Source organism: Hemibagrus wyckioides, linkage group LG03 (genome assembly GCF_019097595.1).
Source record: "Hemibagrus wyckioides isolate EC202008001 linkage group LG03, SWU_Hwy_1.0, whole genome shotgun sequence".
NCBI classification, from domain to species: Eukaryota; Metazoa; Chordata; class Actinopteri; order Siluriformes; family Bagridae; genus Hemibagrus; species Hemibagrus wyckioides.
This window is the reverse complement of record NC_080712.1, coordinates 27828715-27854838: the sequence shown is the minus strand read 5'-3', so window position 1 is coordinate 27854838 and position 26124 is coordinate 27828715. Positions and strand designations below refer to the sequence as shown.

Below are 26124 nucleotides of genomic sequence, written 5' to 3'. Positions count from 1 at the left end.
ACATGCACACTGCAATTGTCAGAAGAATTAAAGAATTTATTCTTCTACTTTTTTTTTTAATTCACAAGTACAGACCTTAAAGGCTTTACACTTTTCTGCCCGCTCCTGTTTTTCCACAGCTACCTGGCGAGCCAGTCTGTCCAGGGTTGAAGCTGCTTGGGCCTTCTGTCTGTCCACCTGATCCTCAATCTGGCAATTTCATTTAAAATGAAAGGAAAGGAAGATGATTGTTATAATTTATTAATGGATTATCATTAAGAAAATCTTTAAGTTAAATACTAAAATAATGGACATATATATATATATATATATATATATATACACACACACACACATATATATACATACACACATGTCTAACTGGGATAAAATTGTCTTGTAATGATTTATAATCACTTTAGCGAGCATCACTCAGAACAGTTTCCTTTTAAATCTGCTAGCCTGGTTCCTCACAGGGTCTCTTCCTCATATTATCTCCGAGTTTTATTTTTGACTCTGTCTCCTCTGGCTTGCTCATTTAGGATCTAAATATAAAATCAACGTCCGGATTTCTTTTGTAGCCTTGTAAAAGGTATGATATCAACTGAACTGGAAATGAAACAATTTGGATCACTCTGTCTAGTACTCGTCTTGTATATTTGTCTTACAGTAGATACAAACACTATTTAATATAAACTGTAAGGAAAACTTTATGGTAGAGTATTGGGTTCACCAAATGAACCAAGTAAACTTCAACATCTTTAATAAAATACCAATTTAAAGTCTGAGTGATAATGAATATGACATTAAAATACAAAGATTTACATTATTTTGACAAAGGTTTTGGGACACCCCTCCTAATCATTGAATACAGGTGTTAGGCTTGGCCCCTTAGTTCCAGTGAAAGGAACTCTTAATGCTTCAGCATACCAAGACATTTTGGACAATTTTATGCTCCCAACTTTGTGGAAACAGATGACCCCTTCCTGTTGACTGGCCTGCACAGAGTCCTGACCTCAAAAAAGCCTTTCCAGAAGAGTTGAAGCTGTTATAGCAGCAAAGGCCGGGCCAACTCCATATTACATTCGTGTGTGTAAAGGCAGATGTCCCAGTTTTGTCCTGGCTCGTAGTCTCCGCTCTAATTCATTCCAGTGGTGTTGAGGGTTGAGGGATGCGTGAGTTTGGTGTGGAGGAACTTGACAGTCATGTCTTTATGGACCTTGCTTTGTGTACTGGTGTGCAGTCATGTTGGAACAGGAAGCGGTCATCCCCAAACTGTTCCCACAAAGTTGGGAGCATGAAATTGTCCAAAATGTCTTGGTATGCTGAAACATTAAGAGTTCCTTTCACTGGAACTAAGGGGCCGAGCCCAACCCCTGAAAAACAACACCTGAATTTGGAGGGGTGTCCCAAAACCTTTGGTAATATACTGTATCTTTTAGATGGAATGCTTCTTAAACTCCATCCTTATTTAATCATTGGTAGCATGTAAACTGTAATTAAACCTCTACATCATCTAAATGCTTTAGATTATATTCCTATATATTTTTTTTATCCTACATTTAATTAGCTGGTCCAACAACTGTGACTGTGACATTTCTACAACCTGGATGTATGACACACACCGTACACACTCCTGCATCATCCTCTCCATCACTCAGCAGGTCGATGCACTCCAGAACAGGTCTAAGTGGAGCCTCCTGAAAGAAGAGAAAGATATTTATGGTTAGATTTCACTAATCCAGTTCATGCATGATCAGCTGAGACCCGAACATCTGGCCAACACAATGTGATTCAACTTACAGATGAGTCATAATTTATTTTCTGCGAATCGTTAAAAAGAAAAATGCTGTTATGTTTTGTTTAAGGGATGGCTTGCTGTTTAATATCTGACTTTATAAGGCAGTAAACATACGTGTAAGGAAAAAAAGCCTTAAAAGGAAGGATACACCACACATACTGCAGGGTTAACAAACATAACGAACACTAACAGTCACCAAGTTTAAAAAGTGAAATAAAATAAAGCATCCTTGGGTAAATTCTTCAACCACATATATCCAATATACACATATAAATATATGTATATTTTAAGTTGAACCGTCAGTCATTTTTCACTGGAATAAAAAATTCCAGTTCCTTCACTTCTCCATACTCTTCCCAAGTTGATCTTACTCTCATCATGTTGTTCCTGCTTACCAGCAGTTTACATCTCGTCCTAAACCATCTGTAATTGCACTGGTGAAGTCTTCTCTTGATTGTTGACTTTGACACAGATATACCATCCTCCATCCTCCTTTATCTGGCCAGCTGTTGTTTTAGCTGAACTAGGGGAAACATTCTTGTGATTGATCACAGATGTTTTCTGTGGTCTTTCCAAGTTTTGGTGATTCTGGGCACACAAGTGTGAGCTTTCTTGCACAAAACAGTCGATTGTAGCCACACCTACTGTTTTTGCTATCTCTCAGATTGGTTTGCTTGGGCTTCAGACATCATGTGAGCTGAAGATGAGAAGAGGGGCGATACTGGGGCGATACTGGGGCGATACTGGGGCGATATTGGGGCGATATTGGGGCGATATTGGGGCGATATTGGGGCGATGGTAGCTCAAGTAGTTAAGGCTCTGGATCGTTGACCGGAAGATCTGGGTTCAAGCCCCAGCACTGCCAAGCTGCCATCGCTGGGCCCTTGAGCAAGGCCCCTAACATGCCCTGCATCATTGCTGACCCTGCCCTCTGATCCCAAACCTCCAAGGATGGGATATGCGAAGAAAAGAATTTCACTGTGCAGTAATGTATATGTGACAGACAACGTGACTTAGAAACCTGAGGATTTGGAGAAGCCTGTGTGTTGAGAAAGAGTCTCAGATCTCTCTCAGTATCCTTCAGTCTTGTTGAGGCATAACTGGAGCCTCACGGCTGTTATTTTACATAAAGCTGTGCACACCGATTTAGGGCAAACTGTTTAGTGTAGCAGCAACATTATGGAGCAGTTCTTACTGTGGCATCATTGTGTGGTGGTAGACATGTTTGTGTGATAGAGGTGAGAGGGTTTCATTAGTGTGTGACAAACATTGCACTCACAGACACAAATTCTACATCGTCTTCCTCTGTGTCTTCAGTGCCAGCATTAGTGGACATTGTCTTTATTTGTTTTAGTTCCTGAAGTCTTAGATCTGTGAAGAGAAAAAAACAACACAGGACTATTTAAGTGATAAATGCGGTACTTATCAGACTGACACTTAGTAGCAATATTGGCAGTATTAGATACTGCATGACGCTTTATAAACTTGTCTTTTCTTAATAATAACTCCTTGTTTAACAGCAATACAATCAACTGTACGTGCTAAATGCTGCTTAATGCTGAAATTCTGTGATTATTGTTACACTTTTCTCACCAAACAACATGAACTTGACTAGCCAGCTAGCTTCCTTAGCGCGTGCCTGTTATTTTTATTATTATTATTATGGGCTAGTTATCATGATGAAGTGCATCATATTATTTTCGCATTCATATATACATTTAACACCGGCGTCTTAACAGATCAGACAGATAAATAGACTAAACAGATATATGAGGGTGTAGAAAACATACCCGATTTGATTTACAGCCGTTAATGCTGATAAAACACACACAGAGCGAGTATTCAAAATAAAAGTCATCCTAAGCCGAGCAGCACAGTAGCGTTAAGTAGCGTCAACGTGGCAGCCATATTGAGTGGGGCGAGATTTTTGTTTATTTTTTTATAATGCACTCGTAATGAAGTCGGAAATAAAAAATGAACTCCTACTTACACAAAAACAATTCAATTAAAGGGTTGTTCGGTTAGTGCTTGATTATTTTTTTTAAAGAGGATGTGATGATTAAACTCGCTACTAGCTACTAGCATACGTCAACGTGGCAGCCATATTGAGTGGGGCGAGATTTTTTTTCTTGTAATCCTGTTTTAATGCAGTCGGATATAAAAAATGAACGCTTACTTTCACACAATTAATAATTAATTAAATTCAAAATAATTCAATTAAATTGTTGCGCTTATTTTTTTTAAAAGAGGATGTCATGATTACGTTAGATTTTTTTTTTAAAAAAAAGGAAAGTATTTGGCAATTTCAAATATAAACGGAAACCCAGAAGAAGTTAAATAACGCTGTTATTTTTGCTATTTATTATCACCATCTTGAAGTGACATCACTGATCGCGAGAAAGTAGGAATTACGATTAGTTCACACGTGTTTCCTCGTAGGAAGTCGGAAACTTGTTAAGCATCGTCACTTGCAAGTGTGTAGAGAGACGCAGGTCTACCTGGAAAACGTCTAATTTCGTTTGTGTGTAAAGAAAAAAGGTCTTTGCAACAAAAACCCAAAGTGTGATTGCAGAAAAAAGATGAATGGTTATACAGATTAAAAAATATATCTAATCTAATCCCACGCTGGTAGTTAAGATGGAGGATCTGTGTTGGGTTGAGTTTATAGTTACGCTGCATAATATCTTGGACTCCTTGAAATGTCTTTATATTTTAAGTTCAACTTGGAGCTAGAAACGAGTAATGGGACTGGAATGCCCATCTCTAGCCATTTTACACCTATTTTAAAATTTCCTGATGTGTGAAGTGAGTCATGAAATAAACCCCATTTAAACCTGTGGAGTGACCCCTTGGTGTACTTGTGTGTAAATATAGGAGTAAAGGGGGAAAAAACAACCAAAATATAACTGACTAAATGGATAATAGGTTCATCCAAATTAAGTCAGAAAAACAACATGCAGTATTATACAGCTAAGCAAAACAGTATTGTTAATTCCTTGGAGTAACTGACTTAACTGCATATGCTTTAATATACTGAATCCAGATCCCTAATTTGCAAGAACAGTAACTGTGAAGTAGAAAGGCTCATTAACGTGGTACAGCAGGTAGCATTGCCTCCACACACTCTGGGGTTTGATCCTTATCCCAGTTTACTATCTCTCTGTGTGGAGATTCTGTGCATGCTTTCTTTCATGTTTTTCTCTTTTCCTCCACTTCCCAAAAACATATCAGTATTGCCTGTTCAGTATTGGTGGATTGGGTGCACTAAATTGCTGTCAGGTGTTAATGAATAGATAGATAGATAGATAGATAGATAGATAGATAGATAGATAGATAGATAGATAGATAGATAGATAGATAGATAGACAGACAGACAGACAGACAGATTATTGATCCCATGAGGGGAAATTCTTGTGTTACAGCAGCTCAGTCATTTACAAGATACAACACACACACACACAAAATATAAAATGAAAAATAATAGATAAAAATGTGTCAGAATACACAGTGCATCACAGTTTGTTGCGTATGGGGCTGCATAGCCGCAGACCAGTCAGGGTGCCCATGCTGACCCCTGTGCACCGCCGAAAGTGGCAGCAATGGGCACGTGAGCATCAGAACTGGACCACGGAGCAATGGAATAAGGTGGCCTGGTCTGATGAATCACACTTTCTTTTACATCACATGGATGGCCAGGTGCATGTGCGTCACATACACATACAGAAATATAAGACAAAAAGAAAGAATAAAACCTTACATATAGAATCCAATATGGATTTAATACGGATTTAATTCAATTTAATTCAATACAATACAAATTTTATTATATTCACATTAGTATTTACATCCCAGTACACATGTGCAAACTGGCAATAGATAATAAATATGAAGTATGTGTAAACTGGTGTGAGGGTGTATGCCTTTGATAAGCTATGGATTCACCTTGACCCGGACCAGGATGAGGCACTTACTAAATATTCTGCATCTTCCTCTTGTCTTTCTATTAGTTCTTCTTTTTATCATCATCATCATCATTATTATTATTATTATTATTATTATTATTATTATTATTATTATTATTATTTATTAGTAGTAGTAGTAATCAAGGTTCAGTCATGTCTTAATTACAAAAGAACAGCCTGGAGGAGGAGGATTTATTTAAAATTGTTAGTCTTTAACTGTACACACGTCACCCTGTGATTAAAAATCAGATTTAAACTCTTTAAACTTGGGGATGTAGATGTTCAGCTGTTCTGTGTCTGTATCACTTTGAAGTGTGTATGTGTGCGCGCGCGCGTGTGTGTGTGTGTGTGTGTGTGTGCGTGCGTGCACGCGCGCGCGCGTTAATCTGAGACAGAGGCTGCAGTGTGTGCGCAGGTCGGATGCCTTTAAATATCGTGCACTCTGCTGCTTTGCTGAGCTCAGATGCAGATGCTCTCTCTCTCTCTCTCTCTCTCTCTCTCTCTCTCTCACACACACACACACACACACATACACCTTCATAAGCAGTGAAAGCAGGACTCGTGCTGACTCATGCACTGTCTTACGTTATCCAGATCAATGGAGCTCCATGTAATTGTGGTGAATGTAAGGAGCGCGCGCCGTTAGCCTTAGCCTATAGATATGTGCGTATGTGCAGGTGGGGCTGCGCTACATCGCGATGATCGCTGCGGCTTTTCTGGTTTTACTGAGACCCCTGAGCCTTCAGTGCCTGCTGCTGCTGATTTTGCTTCTGGTGGGAACGGTGGCCACGATCGTGTTTCTCTGCTGCTGGCATCGGAGGCTTCGCCATGAGAAGATCCCTATAAAATCTGTCTTCTCGAGGCGATCGAGGAGTCGTGGTGCGTACAACGCCTTATTGGCAAGAATCCAAGACTTAATTTTTTGGGTTGTTGTCTTAAATAAACTATTTCAGCTTGTTTTAATGTGCTTTCGTCCTTTTTTTTCTTTTGCATCACAGTCGGGTTTTATATATTTTCATCAGAGCGCGTGGCTGTTGGCTCAAGCGGCAGCAGTGCGCTCTCCTCTATAGGAAGTAACGTAGGCTCCATCACCTGTCATAGAATACAGTGTGTTTGACAGAGTGACATGTTTATCTGAATATAGCAATTAATCGTGCAGACTCTCATCTTATAGATAATGCATTAGGCTAACAGTGTTCGGGTGTTTCAACCTCTCCCGTTTGTTCCAGAAGCTGGTCTTCGGACGCATCATTTTCGATCTGAGGTAATTTCTCTTTTTCATTTTTTGTGTCAAGGTCATTTTAGGATATCTAATTATATACTGGGGATTGGTATACAATACAAATCCGATTTTGGAAAAGTTGTGATTTGTTTTATGACACTTTCAATGCGTGTCAGCAATACAGAGCATCCGTACAACCTAAAATACGCATTGCGCATGCGCAATCAGTGCATCGCTTAACCTAAATCCTACTAACGTGTGGAAATGTGAGCTGAGGTAATTTCTTTTTTTATCATGTCAAGGTTATAATTATCGTGTAATTATCGTCAGGGAATTGTTATACAAAATGGGGCTGGTTAGGGGAAAGTTGTGCTCAGCTTTGCTTGTATGGAACTTAAAGTGTGTCAGATAGAGCGAGATTGAGGAAATATATACTGCGCATGCGTAATTAGTATACTCGTTAGTGGGGAAAGGTCAGTGTTTCTGAGGTTGAGGTTAAGGTTAAGGTTTTCAAACAAAAACATTGTGTATGGAAGTCATTATGTTATGTGATGCTTGTTGACAGGGTTTTCGGCACAGCCCACGCCATGGCCGGAGAAGTATAAGAGCCCGAGTTTGTGAAGAGCGGCCTGTGGTTGATCCAGCAGAGAGTGAGCCAGACACCAGCAGTGCTGTGAGGAAGCGCAAAGTGACCAAGAGAGTGCAGCCTGATTTTTATCACTCCGTCCAAGTAACACCCACGCGAAGACCAGTAGGTGTACGTTTCACATTTCTGTTTGAGGTCATTCCTCACATCCTCAGGAAATTCATATTGTTGTTGTCCATCACATCCTCAAGATGGCTTTTGTTTTGGTTATGTCGTAAACTAAATCTCTGAACTAACATATCCAGGTTATTTTGGGTGGTTCAAGCCTTCTACAGCAGGAGCTCTGTAGCTAAGGACCTAATTAACTACACTGTCAGAAAAAAGGGTGCAGCAGAGGTACAATTTTGTTCCTAGGGGAACAAAAATATAATGGTACCTTTAAAGGTACACAATAGGTCCTTAGGGTACAATTATGTTCCCAAAACGAGTTATAAATGTACAACTAGAGGTACAATATTGTACCCTTCAGGGTACCACCCCAGCAATGGCCACTTGTACCTTAAAAGGTACAGTTTTATACCTTTTTTTCTGAGAGTGTACCAAATAAATCTCACAGACTCCCTAAGCACAGATTTATTTCCTGAATACTATTTAAATGTCTACAGTTATATTTAGTGTATTTATTAGATATGTAGAGCTTGTTTTGAATGATTGAGTTTTAGCTATTCTTTCTATGATTATAGTAGGTTGAAATGGTCAACACTATCAGCACACACATGCTTGATCATCAATGCTTTAACCTCCAAGCATAAGAAGGGTTAACCAGTTTAATTTCCATACAGAAAATGGTTCCTTGGACGGATGTTGGTTCTAACCTTCTACAGGAACTCTTAATCTCGGCTTTTCTGAATCAAACCTTCTTTGTCATGCTCTACACAGAAATCCAGGAGGTCTGACTGTGCACTCAAAAATACTGCAGTGGAGCTGGCTCTAATTTTTTAAACATGAACCATTCTGTAGCAACTCATTGAGACTTTTCAATGATTTTGACAGGGTTCAAAACAACAGACAGAGGAGAATTCATTTATATTCTCTGCTTCAAGTTAAAAAATATAGATGTGTCTCATTTGCTCAGAATGTGTGGTGCTAGTGAAAAGTAGTACTGTGAAACAGAAAAAATAGATGCTTTTATAGCCAGGAGCTAATCACTAATGGTTAAAAAAATAACGCTACCTGGTGCAAAAATGAAACATTGATCCTCATGAAAAGTTCCATTGATTTGTAGGTTAATGCTTAACATGGCTCCGTGGGCTGATTTCTATTTAGCTCATATGCCATGAATCAATTTAGATGTGTTTTGCTTACATCATAGGATGCAACATAACATGGTTTTGTTGAATTATTTGCAAAACCTAGTGTTGTTTTAGCTCATAGGTTAATTTTGTAGAAAATTACTAAATTTCTGTGTTTTTTTTTAATATAATGTGCTACTGTACTAAATTTTCCACCAAAGAGAAGACTGGAAAGAAAACAACTAAAAAGAAAATGTGTTTTCTGAGAGTGCAGGGTTGATGTTTTTTGTCTGTGGGTTAGGGGTTAGGTATTTTACAATTACTAGTTATCTAGATATTAATCCACATTCATCCCAAAACCTATACCAACTATTAATGACTCTGAGGATATGGCTAGCAGATTTATGGAAAAAAGTCAGCATTAATTACCCAAAGTGGTCTCCTCTTACATATTCACCAATCAGGCATAACATTATGACCATCTGACTAATATTGTGTTGGTCCCCCTTTTGCTGCCAAAACAGCCCTGACCCATCATGCACTGTGTATTCTGACACCTTTCTATCAGAACCAGCATTAACTTCTTCAGAAATTTGTGCAACAGTAGCTCATCTGCTGGATTGGATTACACGGGCCAGCCTTCGCTCTCCACATGCATCAGTGAGCCTTGGCCGCCCATGACCCCTTTTGATAGCTACTGACCACTGCAGACCGGGAACACCCCACAAGAGCTGCAGTTTTGGAGATGCTCTGATCCAGTTGTCTAGCCATTACAATTCGGTCCTTGTTAAACTCTCTCAAATCCTTACGCTTGTCCATTTTTCCATAATATATCCCACCCACTAACAGGTGCCATGATGAGGAGATAATCAGTGTTATTCACTTCACCTCTCACTGCTCATTATGTTATGCCTGATCAGTGTATATACGTCATCTTATATTCAGCAATAGCTATCTATGATTATATAGATTTTTTTATACAGCCAGCATCAGAATTTAGTACTTTGTTATGAAAATAAGCTCAAATGAATGGCTAATAACATATTTCTTTACTGATATTTTAGAGCTTCAATTTTACTCAGTATTTCTAAGCTACTGCATTGTTTGCTTGAAGAAATGATAAGCAATTCTTCCAAACAGTGACATCTTTCCTTCTGCCACTGACGATGCCTAATGGTATTTTAAAAATGAATAAAGGCTTATTTCTTTTTTATATCTGTGATTTGACTTGTGGTCAACAACCATCTGTCTCCTCTCTGTGGAATGCTCTTAGGTAATGGATGACAAACCCTACATCCCAATCTGGAGTCTAGTCCCCCTCATTTGCACGTGCCCCTGGGCTTTGCGAGATTATTAGATGTCTCATTTTTCCGTGCAGGCTTCAGGAGGGTAATGACGAGCACCTTCTATAACCCGCCCTGATGTGGTCTTTTGCCAGTGCTTACATCAGTGCTGACTCATCCTCTGTCTCTTTCTGATTATTAATGAGGACCAGTCACTACAAATAGGTTAGCAGACAGCAACAAAGCGACTGAAAGAACATTACAGCCACTTTGGAGGAGGACTGCGGGGGTGCGGGTGCCATTTGGGACAGGGCCAAATATGTGTTTGTGTGCAAGCCTATATTTATACCTCAGCAAAACAGAGGTAGGAAAGAACAGAGAATTATTTAAGAAAAGGATTGTATATTTATTCCAAAATATTTGTTAGGGGTGCCAGTAATTTTAATTCATTTTTAATTTTCCTCCTGTTATTTGAGTGATACTTTAAATTCATTATTTTAACTGATAAAGGGTGCCAACAATTTTGGGGTTGATTGCATGTAATAGTGATAATAATAATAATAATAATAATAATAATAATAATAATAATAATAATAATAATAATAATGTACTATTTTCTCAGCTGTTGAACGTTACTGTGCGTGAAAATTCAATTCGACCCGACAGACCGAGATGTTTCGGCTATGACGTGCCATCTAGTGGATGCCACACTTAATCCCTCAAATGTTTATAAGCTATGCAAGAATGTGAACAATGCCACTCACGTAGCTGCTGTGTATGCGCATGCACACGTGCTGAAGTGAACTATATCTGCACCCTAAAGGTGCTGTATCACAGTCTTAAGTTATACATAAAACAATGGCTAAATCCCAGTGGAGATTCCACTCTCAGCAGGCAGTTAGATGGCATTGTGGGTAAAGGATCTGCTTTCTGCAGTGCTACTACAGCTTTAATCCATTACATAATCTAAAATAATACCTCACATTTGCTCTCAACAATTCATTAAAAGCGTAATCAGCATTCAGTTCGGCCTTTGACATGAATTCATTTTGGCATTGAATGAGTTAAATGTTTCTTGTATTACGATAGAAATGTGCTGATCTTGCAAAACCTTTAACTGCGCCACCGCAAGGTTATTATAATGTAAGTCTTATAGTTTTAATCTCTCAAGTCTTTGAATCATTTTAGTAGTCTGTGATGAAACAGGAAAGGAGTCAGGCAAACCTTTTTTCAGGCTTAAAGAAAACAGGATGTAATGTATAGGGATTTTGCATGTGTAGACAAGGGAGTGCTTGCAGTTTCTTCATCCGAATCCGGTGATCCATTGTTTCTTTTTCTTTCTTTCTTTCAGATCTAAATAGGGTTTATGTAGAATACTGGTTCTACAGCACAATAGCTGGAATGCTGTTTCATAGCCTCAGCATTGCTAATGTTTTTCTACTTTTTAGAACCATCTTTCAGATATTTGTGTCCTGTCACTGTTTTTTTTTTTTTTTTTTTTTGAATGCAGTCTCATGAAGCACTAATCAGGGAAGTGTTGAGTGAGGCTTAAACATTATCCACAGATTATGTTCTCCCCATTTATTCCCCTCCTCCATTTTATATCGACCTATATCAAATTGCCCCAGCATTTGAAACTTGAGAGGCTTAGCCATGCTCCATTATACAGGGAATATGATCGGTTATAATTTATGTCTCTAAGAACACTTTGTACAGGAAGGGAAACTTATCAGATATACAGTTAGAAAGAGGCATTTCACATTCCTCTGCTCTTTCATAAATGTAACCTGAAAAACTGTGTATAAAATCAGCTCTTTAAAGGAATACATGTGAGCGGCAGCAATGGAAGCGTAAGACTGCTGTATTCAAATGAAGCTTGATTCGTTTTTAGGGACCTAATGTGTGCCAGGAAAACATCCCCCACATCATTACACCAAAACCAACAGCCTTTAAAACACATGTCTCAATTATCGGCACCCTGGAAATGAACATAAACCTGCCCCCATGTAGGTTTTTATTGATGTTTTAGTCATTCATTGAGGTATAAATATGAGGTAACGCATGCCAAATTCCCACATGGGCAAGATTAGAGAATACACAAATGAAATGAGACAAGTGTGTTGACCTTCATATATCAGGCAAAAGGTTTAAAAAAAGCTCACATCCTCTGTGCAATAATTAAGGGATTGAAAACAACTGGAGCTGTAATAATCCTGTCTGGAAGAGAAGTGTACCCCCCCCCAGACACACACACAGTGAGGAGGATGATTAGAGATGCATGTTTTTTCTAAGGATAACAATCATATATTTGCATAAGCTTTTTGTGGTCACCAAGTTTCCAAATCTACAATTAAACACCAGCTCTAATTGAACGTCACCTGACTGGAATGTTTACTGGAAACAGGTTTTATAGGCTGATGAGTCAAGAATAGAGCTTTTTGGCAACAATGCTGAAGGTGGACTTGCCATGAAAGAAGGATTGCTGCACAGAAAATAACCTAATCCCTGCTGTTATGTTTGTTGGAAGATTTGTGAGCTCACTGACCACAGAATGAAGCTTTTGACATGGCCATGGTCAGTACCCTGAACCGTAATTAAAAAAAACCCATAGCATTTTTACCCCCAAGGGTGCTGATAATTTTGGAGCTGACTGTATATTTACCAAAAACATTGCATATGACTTTGATATCCATTTAATTCCTATATTCATATGTTGCTCATTTACTTAAAATGATGTCAGTATGCTTATATGCGGATATTTAAATCTGTATACTTCCTGTATTTTTATCCAAGAATAATTTACATTTATGCTCACAGCAAAGTGCTTGCAAATTCAGAGTGTGAATATTTGCTTATTATAAGGCTAATTGGCAACAGAAAGGAGGTGGTAAGGATTATTATGGGATGTCGTTTTAATAGGTTGCTTTTCATTTGAACTAGAAAAAGCTATGCTACTATGTTTGATGTTTTATCCTGTGTATATTACAAAGTCTTTTTTGGTCATTTATCAAATTTCATGTTCATGTTCTGCCTCTACAACTACACAAAGAACCATGCAGTTTTGATCCTTATCAAGTACTGAGACATTTGTGAAGGTGCCTTGCCTTGTTTCTACTTGCCTTAACCTGGATAACAAAAACTAGCACTCCTAACAAACTGCAGAAAAATGTCAGCCATGAAAGGAAAACCGGACGACGTTTGGAAACATGAAGCCATGGTCCAGCAGATGACCTCACATAGTCACCAATATTTTGAGGAGAAGAGTGAACAGATGGCGCAGGAACACATGTCGCGTTCAACATTTGTAGAGATAAAAATCACATGACTCATGGTCTAAAAAAACTATTCTCATGTCTGCCAGATCCTGAGTGCATGAGCTGATTCATCACCTTGTAGAAGCATATGAAGATCCCAAAATATTAATTTTAAAACATTGATTAAATGCGGCTGAAGAAACATGATTAATTAGAAGCTTGACTATACATTCGTTCATTCATCTTACTGAGCTCTGGTCATGATTTGTGGTTTATCCGGGGAATACTGATCACGAGGTTGGGATACACCCTCGATCAGTCAGTCTATGACAAAGCACCATACACACCCACAGCAGAGTCTAATGATTTCCTTGAACAAAGACACCTGAGGAAAGCTCTAGTGCTACAGGACCTGAATATATAAAGGTAAACATGTGAGAACAAATGCAGAGTTTAATCACAGCTGGTTAATAGTCTGAGTAAATGCTGAAGCTGGGTCTTAAGACTCCAAAGCTTCATTTTTTTGTTCTGTTTAAATATCATGCTTTAGGTTTTTGGGTGAAATCATGAATAGGGTTTTTTTTTTCACACGGTTTGAAATTCATTACTTTCATGCGCTGACAATCTGACTGGCATCTTTTTCATATCAGAAATTTAATCAGAAGTTTTTTCTCACTCTGTTACTGATGAAAGACGTGTTTCAGAGCGTGAGGCCCGACGCGCGTACAGAGCGCATGTTCCACGTGTGCGCGTGTCTGCGTGCGTTAATCACACACCGTCCCGCAAGACCACGCACGCTCAGAGCGATGGCGCTGTAACACCACGGTTTCTATTCCCATAATAAATATAGTCTGTCTGTATCCAGGGAGTGATGACGCGGTATCATACCACAAGCTCTCGCGCAACAGCCCAGTCTTTTCTCTCCGTCTGCGCGGTTCCACATTATTAATGTGCCGAGATCGATCTGGATGAAACCCTTTACCGTCCGAGGAAGGGTGCGGTTCTTGAGTTGCCTTCATAGCAATGATAAAACGGCACGAGGCTGTCGGTTCCTCCAGCTGAAATCTGCTCAGCGGTAAGTCTCCGTCTTGTCCTGTCGGGGGAGCCAGACGCATTCGGACTTTTATTTCTCTCCACACGGCGTTTGCTTTTGGATTTTTTTTTTTTTTTAAATGACTGTCAGTGAGAGATCAGTTCAGAGTGTCCACGAACAGATGATCTCCTAAAGCTCAAAACGTGTTTCTTTCCACTGCGATTTCACCTCCTGGCAGAGAGCAAAGATGGTGAGACGCATGGACGCATGGACATGTTATTTATCAGGATGTATAGTGTTTACTGAGATCGGTCTCTGTTTTTATCCATTGTTCCCACAGAGCTCAGGATCCGGGAACGCTTCTCTGCGTTGCTCAATGTCTTCATCGGCTGATTTCTCGGATGAGGACGACTATAGTGCGAGGTCGGGGTGTGTGTCGCCGGCACCCGGAGACACACTTCCGTGGAATTTACCCCGGCACGAGCGCTCCAAGCGCAAAATCCACGGCGGCTCTGTGCTGGATCCGGCCGAGAGAGCCGTGCTCAGGATCGCAGGTTAGAGCTACAGGCTGCTTTATTCCAGACATTTCACAGCTTGCTGCGTAATTACATCCAGGGGTGGTGTAGGCCTGTGTCTGTAAACATAACACCGTCCGTCTATTGTTGGCGTGTGCCATGATAACGCTTTTTAGGCTATATATTAGGCTGTTGTTTACAAGCTGGGAGATTTGGTTCTATTGATATAAATTGCTTTATTTTTTATTTTCAATCATCATCAATCATCATCAAGACTTTATATGCTGCATGGTTTTATATATATATATAAAACCATGCAGCATATAAAGTATATATATATATATATATATATATATATATATATATATACGTATATATATACGTATATATATATGTATATATATATATATATATATATATATATATATATATATATATATATATATATATATATATTTATTTTCATCAGTAACAAAAGAGTAGGCGAATATAGATAACGTTTGTTTGGATAGTGGGATAATTACATCCTTCAGGATTTGTCCTTGTGTAACCTGAAAGGCCATGATGATGATGTTTCTCTTCGACATCCTTTCCCCTTTTGCTCCTACATCAAAGATGGGTGCAAATGTGATATCATGACTTAACATAGATCTAATCCTAAAATATGTAATAAAAGAATAACATAATCCTATGTTATGAGGAAATAATGAGACATAGATTTTTTTAAATTAAATATCATAGTTAATTAAGTGCTTATAGATTAATTGGGGTTGTTCAGGAGAGAACAAATTGCATCTGAAGGATAAAAATATTGTTAGTATTAGTGTTGTTACTAATAGGCAGTACTAAGCTATGCATAAAATGCTGAATTATTATATATTATATAGTACGAACACCGTGTTTCTTTTAACACTGTAGGTCTTTTCTCTGTAGCCAGAGATGTAAAAATGTTCTAATAATCATTGTAATGTTTTCTGTTGTGCTACCTGTAAACGGCGCATCTCGTGAGAGGCGTGAAATATGGCTAGCGGTAGGACCATGAGGAGCTCGGCTTTCCTCCCAGACACGTGTGTGACCAGCAGGCTCATACACATACAGCACAGCAGATGATGATGATACAAATAAAAAACACACGACTTCTTTTAGTGTTTGCTTTAACGTAGACTTATCCTATCCTTTCTTACACAATGCCATAGCGAAAAAAACCCATAACAGTATGCAATGAGGCAAGGCAATGTTGATCATGACGCTGCATTGTAGTTGATGTGTCATTGTGTGGGCTGCGATCATGGGGATATCACGCATCGTCCTTGATTTTAAGAGTCCCTGCTGTGGCTCGTTTAAGACGCTGCTTTCATTAATGTGTCCAAATCTTTAGGATGTTTAAAAAATGTGTGAATGGAATGTATTTCCTTATTATTATGGTAATTGTAAAGGTTAGCCAGGATGACACGTGAGACCTTAAATCTTTATGTTTGATGAGCTATTCTCGTGCATTATATTAGATATAGGGCGTAGTATAGATATAGGGATAGAGCGCGCGCGGCTATGATTTGTCTCTTAACGCCTGAGAGGAAATGGCTCTGATTGGTCGGTTAATGGACATGGTGGGCGGGGCAACTACTTGGGGCGTCGTCTACAGTGGGACAGCGGCTCGCTTCGGGTCCGGGGCTGCAGTCGGTCCTTTATACCTCCATCAGCCGGGTAATGGCTCATTACACCCCGGGGCCGTGTGTGCTCGCCACTGAGACGGACTTTCTCCAAGCTTACGAGGACGTGCTCGAAAAATATAAAGGTATTTTTATTGTTTGGTTTTGGTATTTAGATTGAGTTTGTGTGCTGAGGGTCGCACCTAAAAATAGTGTTGACAGCGTTGCGTTTTAGACCCTAAAAAAGGAATTGTTTGTAAACAACTATCTTAAAATGTTTTAATAAATATGTAATTAATAAGTAAATTTCATAATAATAAACCAATTAAAAACTTTTCAGTATAAACGTCCTGCTCAGATGCGACCGTTATTTTGTAGCGCGCTCGTGAGATGAATAATACAATCCCGGAAAAAAGGAGTCTGTGTGAAAATAATAGAAAATAGAAATAGAAAACTGAATTTTGTTTGTTTGTTTCAGTAAAAGGGATTTTTTTTACATTCAGATTGTTAGTGTTTAGGTCATTAAAACAAACATTTATGTTCTGTGTTTTCTCTAATGTATATTCAATGGCCGGTTTAAGACCCGCACTCAGGATCAGGTCGATTGATTGATGGCTTTTTTTGATAAGATGGAGCGCTTATGTGTGCAGCACTTGTTGGATGTTATTGTATTGAATATTATTGCTTCTTCTCTGATATCCAGCTTATTTGTTAACCAGAAACAAATAAGGTTTTCTACAAGATTCCTCCATCGCATGACATCAGCTGTCACATCCATCACATCAGCTCTGGTTTATTCACCTTCTGTGCACATGCGCTCAAGAGGAAACACTATTTTAGTGCACTGTGAATCATACAGACCTCAAGTGTCTTTTATATCTGCTGAGAAAAAAAAATGACCTCGTACATTATGGCCCTAATGGTCATTTTCATTATTTAAACACATATCCTGGAAGATATGTAGAACATTGTGATCTTAGGCAGGTGTGAAGATATTAAGTTTCTGAGAAAACCTGTTTGGAAAAACTTCCTGCCAAGAGTGATTGTTTGTGTTAGGTTGGGCCTCCTGTCAATCAATTTCTAGACACGTTATACTGTGGGACAGAGTAGACCCTGGGTTGGAGCTTTGTGAACATACAGTATATTGGCAAAAATTTTGGGACACTACTCCAAATCATTGAATCCAGGTGTTGTTTTTCAGGGGTTGGGCCCTTCGTTCCAGTGAAATTAACTCTTACTGCTTTAGCATACTAACTTCGTGGCGCCAGTTTGGAGATGTCCCCTTCCTGTTCCAACATGACTGTGCACCAGTGCACAAATCAAGGTCCATAAAGACATGAATGAGCGAGTTTGGTGTGGAGGAACTTCACAGAGACCTGACCTCAACCTGATAGATCAACACCTTTGGGATGAATTAGAGCGGAGACTGCGAGCCAGACCTTCTCGTTCAACATCAGTGCCTGACCTCACAAATGCACTTTAGAGGAATGGTCAAATATTCCCATAAACCCACTCCTAAACCTTGTGGAAAGCCTTCCCAGAAGAGTTGAAGCTGTTATAGCTGCAAAGTGCGGGCCAACTCCATATTAATTCATTAAATTCAAGTTCCTCCACACCAAACTTGCTTATCCATGTCTTTATTGACCTTGCTTTGTGCACTGGTGCCCAGTCATGTTGGAACAGGAGGTGGCCATCTTCAAACTGTTCCCACAAAGTTGGGAGCATGAAATTGTCCAAAATGTCTTGGTATGCTGAAGCATTTAGAGTTCATTTCACTGGAACTAAGGGGCCGAGCCCAACCCCTGAAAAACAACACCTGAATTCAATGATTTGGAGGGGTGTCCCAAAACTTTTGCGATACAGTGTAGGTAGGAATGGGGGAAAACTTATATCAGATGTCCACCTAACTTGGTCTTGATTTCAAATGGTCCTTTAAGGGTTACTGACATATGACCTCCTGAGTCATCAAGCAGGATGAGTACTGCTGTCCAACACTGAGATTTTCTTTAATCATCTGACTATTAGAAGTAAACTGTCAGCTGTGGTGAGGCTTAATTGTGCTTCAGGGCCTGCTGGTGTCACTTGATTTAGGAAATTGTGACCTTCGTTGTTAGGGCAAATAGACAAGTTAGAAAAAGAAAGAAATGATTATGCTTTAGAGAGCTCGCTTTGAGAACCATGCATCTAGGGTTAATAAGTAAGCCAAATAAGCTTTTAAGGATCTTGTCATCAGGATGTTCATTATATATCAGTTAGCACCTTATTATGTCTCATTCACTCAAGGCATGGACACAGTTCAACTCTAAATCAGTCAAGCTGTTTGCTTGAAGAACCTGTTTGCCACCTAGGAATGCTGCACTTGGGCCAGACCAGTATCAGACGTGGCTCAAAGCTGGTATCACAGTAACATGGGTCTGTACTTATCCCACAATCTGTCATCCACTGATCCATGTGTTTTCCTGCAGGCTCTGACAAAAAACAAACTTTCATAAATAAGTCACTTTGTTTTCTTGTTATAATAACTCCATTTCACCGGCAGTGAGAAAAACTGCTGTTTTATTTATAAGTGCTGGTTCCTTTTCTCAAGACTCTCATTGCCAGTTTAGAAACAAAAAATATGGAGTATATTTATGTAAGGAAGGAAACTCTGTGTGACGTGCTGTAATAGGAAAATAATCAACCCTTCCTTTTCATATGGGGTGACATCACTCCATCCTGTAGTTGATTGTTTTCTAACAGCAGCACATCCTGAAGTTATTTCTTTTTAACCACTGCAATTGTCAGCGGCGTACATTTTATTCTTTTATAGGCTAGCTATGGTTAATGCTGTAGAAAGTTACATGATAGCAGCTATAAACAGTCGGTCCTTTACAAGTCAGACTTTTTTCCTTTGTGTAGGCTAATAACGCAAAAAATAATTGAAGTTTGTCATGTTGCCGAGGAAGCGCACAGCCGTCTGTCCTGTGACGGAAAACATAAAGTTATGGCTTTCCCTTCGACTATTACAAAGCACTCACTGGAGACTCCTTCCAGAAATTAGAAGTGACCACTATAAAATATCTTGCGAATTATTTTGAACTATCGAAGTATCAGTATATACTTCAATAGTAGTACTATAGTATTACTGTATACCTTTGATTTAGAATTATTGTCAGAGCCGTGCTGATATAGGAAATGCATCATCTTCTGACGAATCAGGATTGAGAATTCAACCCTGCTGAAGTATAAAATAACTTAACACCTTTAGAAATCTGTGCTTCATTTAGTGTAGCATTAAGAGTTCCTTTCCTTGGAACCTAAGGGACCAAACTAAAACCCTAAAAAAGGACACCTGAATTCAATGATTTGGAGGGGTGTCCAAAAACTTTTGGCAATATAGTGTACAGAGTTGCACTGAGATCTGAACCGTTAATACACACACCAGTGTATATAATGATTCACACACAGTATTCAGAAACATATTCATCACTGTCAGAGCTGTGCAGCCTGAGCACTTCCCATCTGAGACGCTGTTAAGTCACATGACAGAGCATTGGCCTTCATTAGACTGGAAACAATGATTCATGTATGAATTCTTCTCCCTACAATACCTTAGGCGTTCATTGTGACAAAGGAAAATATGATACAATAAATGCAGAAGAAATGCTATAGTAATATATAAATTGGTCTGCTGTAACTCGGACAACTGTGTCCACTCAGATGTAGCAATGTTGTGATTGTGTGTTTGAAGTTAAAGGCATGTTCGACCTGTGTTTAAGTGCTATGGTACTCTGGAGGCACTGTTTTACTGATCAATCACTCTTCTGAATTATTCAGTGCAGTGAAATGATCAGGAAAGGCGATGTTGGTATGGACCCTTCAACAGGACATTAGGATTGAAGAGGTTAAAAGTCCAGAATTCCATGGACAAAGGCCCTAATGGAAGAAATATCCTAGTACTGAGGAGAAATACTTTAACAGTGGTGCAGCTGTTCTTCAGACAAAAGAGTCTCAGATTTGTTGAGATCTTTTTCCCATGCTTCTGTTCTCTTTGCATACTATACTGTATGTAGGGCGTGAGAGAGATTCAGTTATGATTCTTTCTTACGTTCTTATGGATCTCCTGTTTCTGTTTTCATGACACTAAGAACGCTGGACATTCTACCTAGGTGTTTAGGTAATTGCACCCAAGCAGAACGATAATACACAGCTGTTTGTTTCGGCCCTTTTAAAAATGCTAATCCTGCACGTACGAGCCGGACGTTTTACAATAGAGCTGCAAACGCAAAATGACCGCTGTGCGTTCTCTGGCCACGCACAATGGACATCGCTTAGGATGAGGATCGTGAATGGATTGGACCTCGCCATTCTGACAAAGCCAATTGACGTAAAGAGGATGAATTACATACATTTTTGTGGCTTTATATACAGCATAACCTTCCACTAAAGGATTTATTAGCATGGTGGGCGTATCTCTCTCTCTTTTTTTTAATCCAACTGACTCTGTGTCTCTTTTGACATTCTAAGGCTTCTTTTTTGATCAACAGCACAGAGACGGAAGTCATAGCGCTGGTGTCTGTAACTGGAACCAATTCACTCATTCAGGATTTGAGCAAAAGATGATTCTTGGTGTAAGCTTATTAATCCACAAGGGTTCTTTTATATAGACGATGTACAGTAGCCGTCAGCATTATACTTGGTCAGATGTTCCGTTTGCCGAGACCGATTGTATTTGTATAGCACCTCGAACAACACTGTGGCACTGTAGCTTTACAGAAATCAGGACGCCGATTTATATTTAGATCCTTCACGAGCGTGCCAGAGGTGACTGGAAATGAAAAACCTTACTGAGATGACATGAGAAAGAAACCTTGACAGGATCCAGCCTCAGAAGAAAACCTGACTTCTTCTGGGTAACTTTGTGATAAATAATCATTGCTGAAAGGTTCCCAAGCTTTTTTTTTTGACCTGAAATGCATAGTGTTTTCTCTAAGACTCAATTTTTTTGGTCGCTCATCATTATTTCCTGTCATGATTGTAAAGCTGTATGTAGTATATTTTTTGCCTTTTTTTAACCTCCATTGTTCCACTGAATCAGAGTCACTCACAGAGAAATTAAATGTGGCTTGTGTGAATGCAACATGAAGCAACAATTCAAAATGAGCCCTATTCCTAATCAGTTGTTTTTCCTCAGAGACACATCTCTCACATCTGGGCACTAATGAAATGACTGTGGGGGGAGTGAGCTTCTAGCTGTTTGTATGTTTGCTCTGGTCATATAAATCACAGTATGGCTGTTGGAGAGGCATTGGAGTCAGTTTGGGATAAAGCAAGGCTCCAGCACAGCAACAATCTGAAAATGCAATGAAACAACCACATGGCAGAAAAGAAACATCCATTTTTATTTCAACGCCTTGGAAATATTTCATATCATAGTCACTGATGCACTGCGAGATTACAACTGGCAAGTAGCCAGGGTTTTTTTATTTAGGTAGGGAGGTAACATCTGCATAGAAATCCATGGACATGTGCATCCAAAGGTGACTAAAATGATCAGTGCTGAGTTTGGCAAAAAGCAGTAGGAAAAACTGCTTGTAATTTTTCTCAGTGGAGGACGGAAGACATCCAAATGTAGATAAAATGACAGCAGCATCCGTAAAATAACTACCACACAACCTCATGTACAATGCCTTAAGCTTGCTCATTAGGGATAAAAAAATACATGTAATTTCTAAATGTTTATATTACTATAAAGCTGTTTTGAAACAATGTCCAGTGTTAAAATCGCTATATGAATAAAAATTAATTGAATTACATTGAATCCCATCTGGCTAGTGGCTCACAGAATCTGCTATTATAGTGATATTTGTATCAGTTTGTACAATAAAAGAGGACACAGCTCCTATATTGAAGTTTGTTTAGTATGAGCATATTGTTAATCAGAGTCTTGGGACCAGTCTTTATGATTACACCAGCAGATTTGTATGATTACATCGTGACAAAATGTTTCTATGCACATAGGCCTGTTTCTATGCATCATAGGCCTGTTTCTATGCATTATGGGTTTGTTTCTATGCATCATAGGCCTGTTTCTATGCATTATGGGTTTGTTTCTATGCATCATAGGCCTGTTTCTATGCACATATGCCTGTTTCTATGCACATATGCCTGTTTCTATGCACATATACCTGTTTCTATGCATCATAGGCCTGTTTCTATGCATTATGGGTCTGTTTCTATGCATCATAGGCCTGTTTCTATGCACATAGGCCTGTTTCTATGCATCATAGGCCTGTTTCTATGCACATAGACCTGTTTCTATGCACATAGACCTGTTTCTATGCACATAGACCTGTTTCTATGCATTATGGGTCTGTTTCTATGCACATAGACCTGTTTCTATGCATTATGGGTCTGTTTCTATGCACATAGACCTGTTTCTATGCATTATGGGTCTGTTTCTATGCACATAGGCCTGTTTCTATGCATCATAGGCCTGTTTCTATGCATTATGGGTTTGTTTCTATGCATCATAGGCCTGTTTCTATGCACATATGCCTGTTTCTATGCACATATGCCTGTTTCTATGCACATATACCTGTTTCTATGCATCATAGGCCTGTTTCTATGCATTATGGGTCTGTTTCTATGCATCATAGGCCTGTTTCTATGCACATAGGCCTGTTTCTATGCATCATAGGCCTGTTTCTATGCACATAGACCTGTTTCTATGCACATAGACCTGTTTCTATGCATTATGGGTCTGTTTCTATGCACATAGACCTGTTTCTATGCATTATGGGTCTGTTTCTATGCACATAGACCTGTTTCTATGCATTATGGGTCTGTTTCTATGCACATAGACCTGTTTCTATGCACATAGACCTGTTTCTATGCATCATAGGCCTGTTTCTATGCATTATGGGTCTGTTTCTATGCATCATAGGCCTGTTTCTATGCACATAGACCTGTTTCTATGCATTATGGGTCTGTTTCTATGCATTATGGGTCTGTTTCTCTGCATTATGGGTCTGTTTCTATGCATCATAGGTCTGTTTCTATGCATCATAGACCTGTTTCTATGCATTATATGTAGGCCTGTTTCTATGCATTATAGGACTGTTTCCAACATATTTTCTATGTATATACATATTTTATGCCATGAAGGTGCATGATGTTGACTGTCAAGGCACGAAGCATGCCTATGATGTTTCGAATAACTTGTCTGTAAATGCTGGCAGATGTTCAGCACAGTTGCTATGACTACACGAGTATCGGACCAGTGTCAGGTATCCGTCAATACTCTGAGCTCTCATATCAGTATTGTATATTGTGCGGACTGGGATTAGTGCAGAACGGCTCCTCTCTAAATAACCGATCGAGTCCAGTCGAGAGCGGTTGGACAGAGTTGAGCCAGAGTGTTTGCTCGTTGACTCAGCAGTGTAAACGTTTGAACTAACCTCCAGAAATAGTCGCTACTACACGGAATGTGTAACATCGACCACAGGTCAGAGATACCGTGACAAGTTATGACTCTGTGGAGTGACTAGATTTCGGCAGTCACATGGCAGCTTGCTTTCTATCTGTGTTCTAGGAATTTCAACTGTTTCCAGACTGTTGATTAGTTGCTAAGCGCCAGTTTCATTTGATCAGCTGGTTTGTTTTTATTTGTTCAATGTTATTTTCAGTATTCCCGAGAGCCTTCAGGGCTAATGAGGATGATATTGAGGAGTGTATTAAGTACTTCTTGTTCGGTCTCATGTCTCATTTTTATTTTTAGTCCCAGTTTAATAAAAGCGTGAAGTGACCTTTTCCCTTTTCACCAAGTGAATACTTCCCCTAAACATGCTAATGTGTTAATAATGGTGAATGAAATCTAGTGGGAACCAGTAAGCATGAGGTTGCATGGATTATGCTCTACCTGTTCTAAATCTCATTTTCCATCACAGTGTTTACTGAATCACTTTTATGCCATAGGAACATATCTATACCTGTCTGTATCTGTCTTCTCGTGCGATTAATCATACCCAGGGTGTGGTCTGATCAATTCCATACAAAACGGTTTAGTCAGAATTATACCACATTACTGTTGAAATGTTAAATCTGGTCATGTGATGCCGGTTCATTTCCTTTAACAGCATGACTTAAATGTAGTTCACACGGCATGTTAATAATATAAAATGGATTAAAAAATATTTACTTGTTTAGTCAAGAGGAAAAAAGTGTCATTGTTGGTTATATTGAATTATTTATGGGCGGGGTCTCCTGTGTCATTGATTGTTCAGTGAAGTGAAAAATGAGGTTGATGAAGGTATAGCTGCTGTAATGGGAGTCATAACAGGAACTAACTATTAACTATTACTAACTATTACTAGAAGAATATATTATAATGGTTAAAAATGTCAGTCTTTGACAACAATCACAATGCTTAATTAGTTAAAGCCCTGTGGTATAAAACACTTCAGGATGTGCTGTTGTAGGAAAATGATTTTCAGGGTCACAGTAGTGTGAAGTATTTTCCTATCACAGCATGTTAGGATTTATTCCTGTTATGAATTATATTTTCAACATTGACCGAAGATTTATGAATATTTGTGTCTCCTGATAAGAATTTGTCCTCTTTGTTTAGCATTGTGGATATGACATGCATGACAGAAAATACCATCTCGACTAGATCATTGTCAGAAAAAACAAAAACAAAACCATTCTTGTCATGCAAACACAAAGAGTGTGTTTCTGCACAGTCACTATCTTTGTGCTGTTCCTCTGCAGAGCCCCACCTCACCTCCTCTGCATCCTTTTACCCCTCCTCCACACACACACAGACTCTGGTTCAAACCGTTAGCACAAACAGCCAGCAGCCTGTCTGACACATTTATGTCTATGCCAGCAACAAAAGACTTTTATGCGTCCAATATGACCGATTCGAGGACAGACACGACCGTTTGTGTGTCTTTGCACTGTATAGCAGAGGTCGTGCATCATATAGCTGAGGTTGTGTTGGGAGAAGAAAGGAAAGTCACCGGGGTGTGGCAGTGGAGATCAAGTCCTCTGAGATGGTCAGAGGAAATCTGTGTTGCTTCTGATGTGAGATTTCAATCAGTTCAATGATCACTGAAAGCATGATTTCGTATAGAGTGTAAGTGTTTGTTTCTCAGCTTTGTACGGTGCTGGGACATGGTGAAGTGAGAGAAAGTGAGAAAGGGAGCTTCTCACACACATCTTCCTGCCAGACTGTCTCAGACGACCATATGCAGAATCGCACACCATTGCTCTAACAGCTTTAGAGGAAGAAATCTGAAGGTTATAATAAATAGGTTTTCCATATTTATTCTAAACACATTTGTACAATAATGTTTTAGTTTGTTAAATAGGTTATTGTGCAATATTTAGATTCTAGCATTGCCATCTCGTACCTCCTCAATCCAGAGCTTGTGCTACTGTCTGTGTAGAGTTTCTCATCTTCTCTTTGTGTCTGTATGGGGTTACTTCAGGTTCTCTGGATTTCTCATTCCTTGTAAAAACATGCGAGGAGGTGAAATAGTTATTTGAAATCTTCCCTAGATGTG

The 26124-nt window shown here is 39.1% G+C and overlaps 2 protein-coding genes across 5 annotated transcripts in view; one reads left to right on the top strand and one right to left on the bottom strand.

Moving 5' to 3' along the window:
- znf451 (zinc finger protein 451) overlaps positions 1–26124 on the bottom strand; it is a 42116-nt gene that overhangs the window by 5336 nt on the left and 10656 nt on the right. For 2 of the 3 annotated variants that reach the window (XR_009203452.1, XM_058377874.1), the window contains exons 1-4: positions 3571–3622; positions 3060–3151; positions 1605–1679; positions 76–189 (exon numbers count right to left, since the gene is read on the bottom strand). Coding sequence is in view for 2 of the 3 variants with exons in the window: in XM_058377874.1 (XP_058233857.1) it covers positions 76–189; positions 1605–1679; positions 3060–3116 (246 nt within the window). In the remaining variant the exon portion in view is untranslated. Of the gene's footprint in view, positions 1–75; positions 190–1604; positions 1680–3059; positions 3152–3570; positions 3623–26124 lie in introns of those variants that run through there. The other variant, XM_058377883.1, reaches the window with a different exon arrangement.
- Positions 6312–26124, top strand: part of dst (dystonin) — a 125452-nt gene continuing 105639 nt past the window's right edge. The window contains exons 1-4 of one of the 2 annotated variants that reach the window (XM_058377832.1): positions 6312–6621; positions 6972–7006; positions 7530–7715; positions 14753–14966. In XM_058377832.1, the coding sequence (XP_058233815.1) occupies positions 6441–6621; positions 6972–7006; positions 7530–7715; positions 14753–14966 (616 nt within the window). In that variant the 5' untranslated portion in view covers positions 6312–6440. The remainder of the gene's footprint in view (positions 6622–6971; positions 7007–7529; positions 7716–14752; positions 14967–26124) is intronic. The other variant, XM_058377841.1, reaches the window with a different exon arrangement.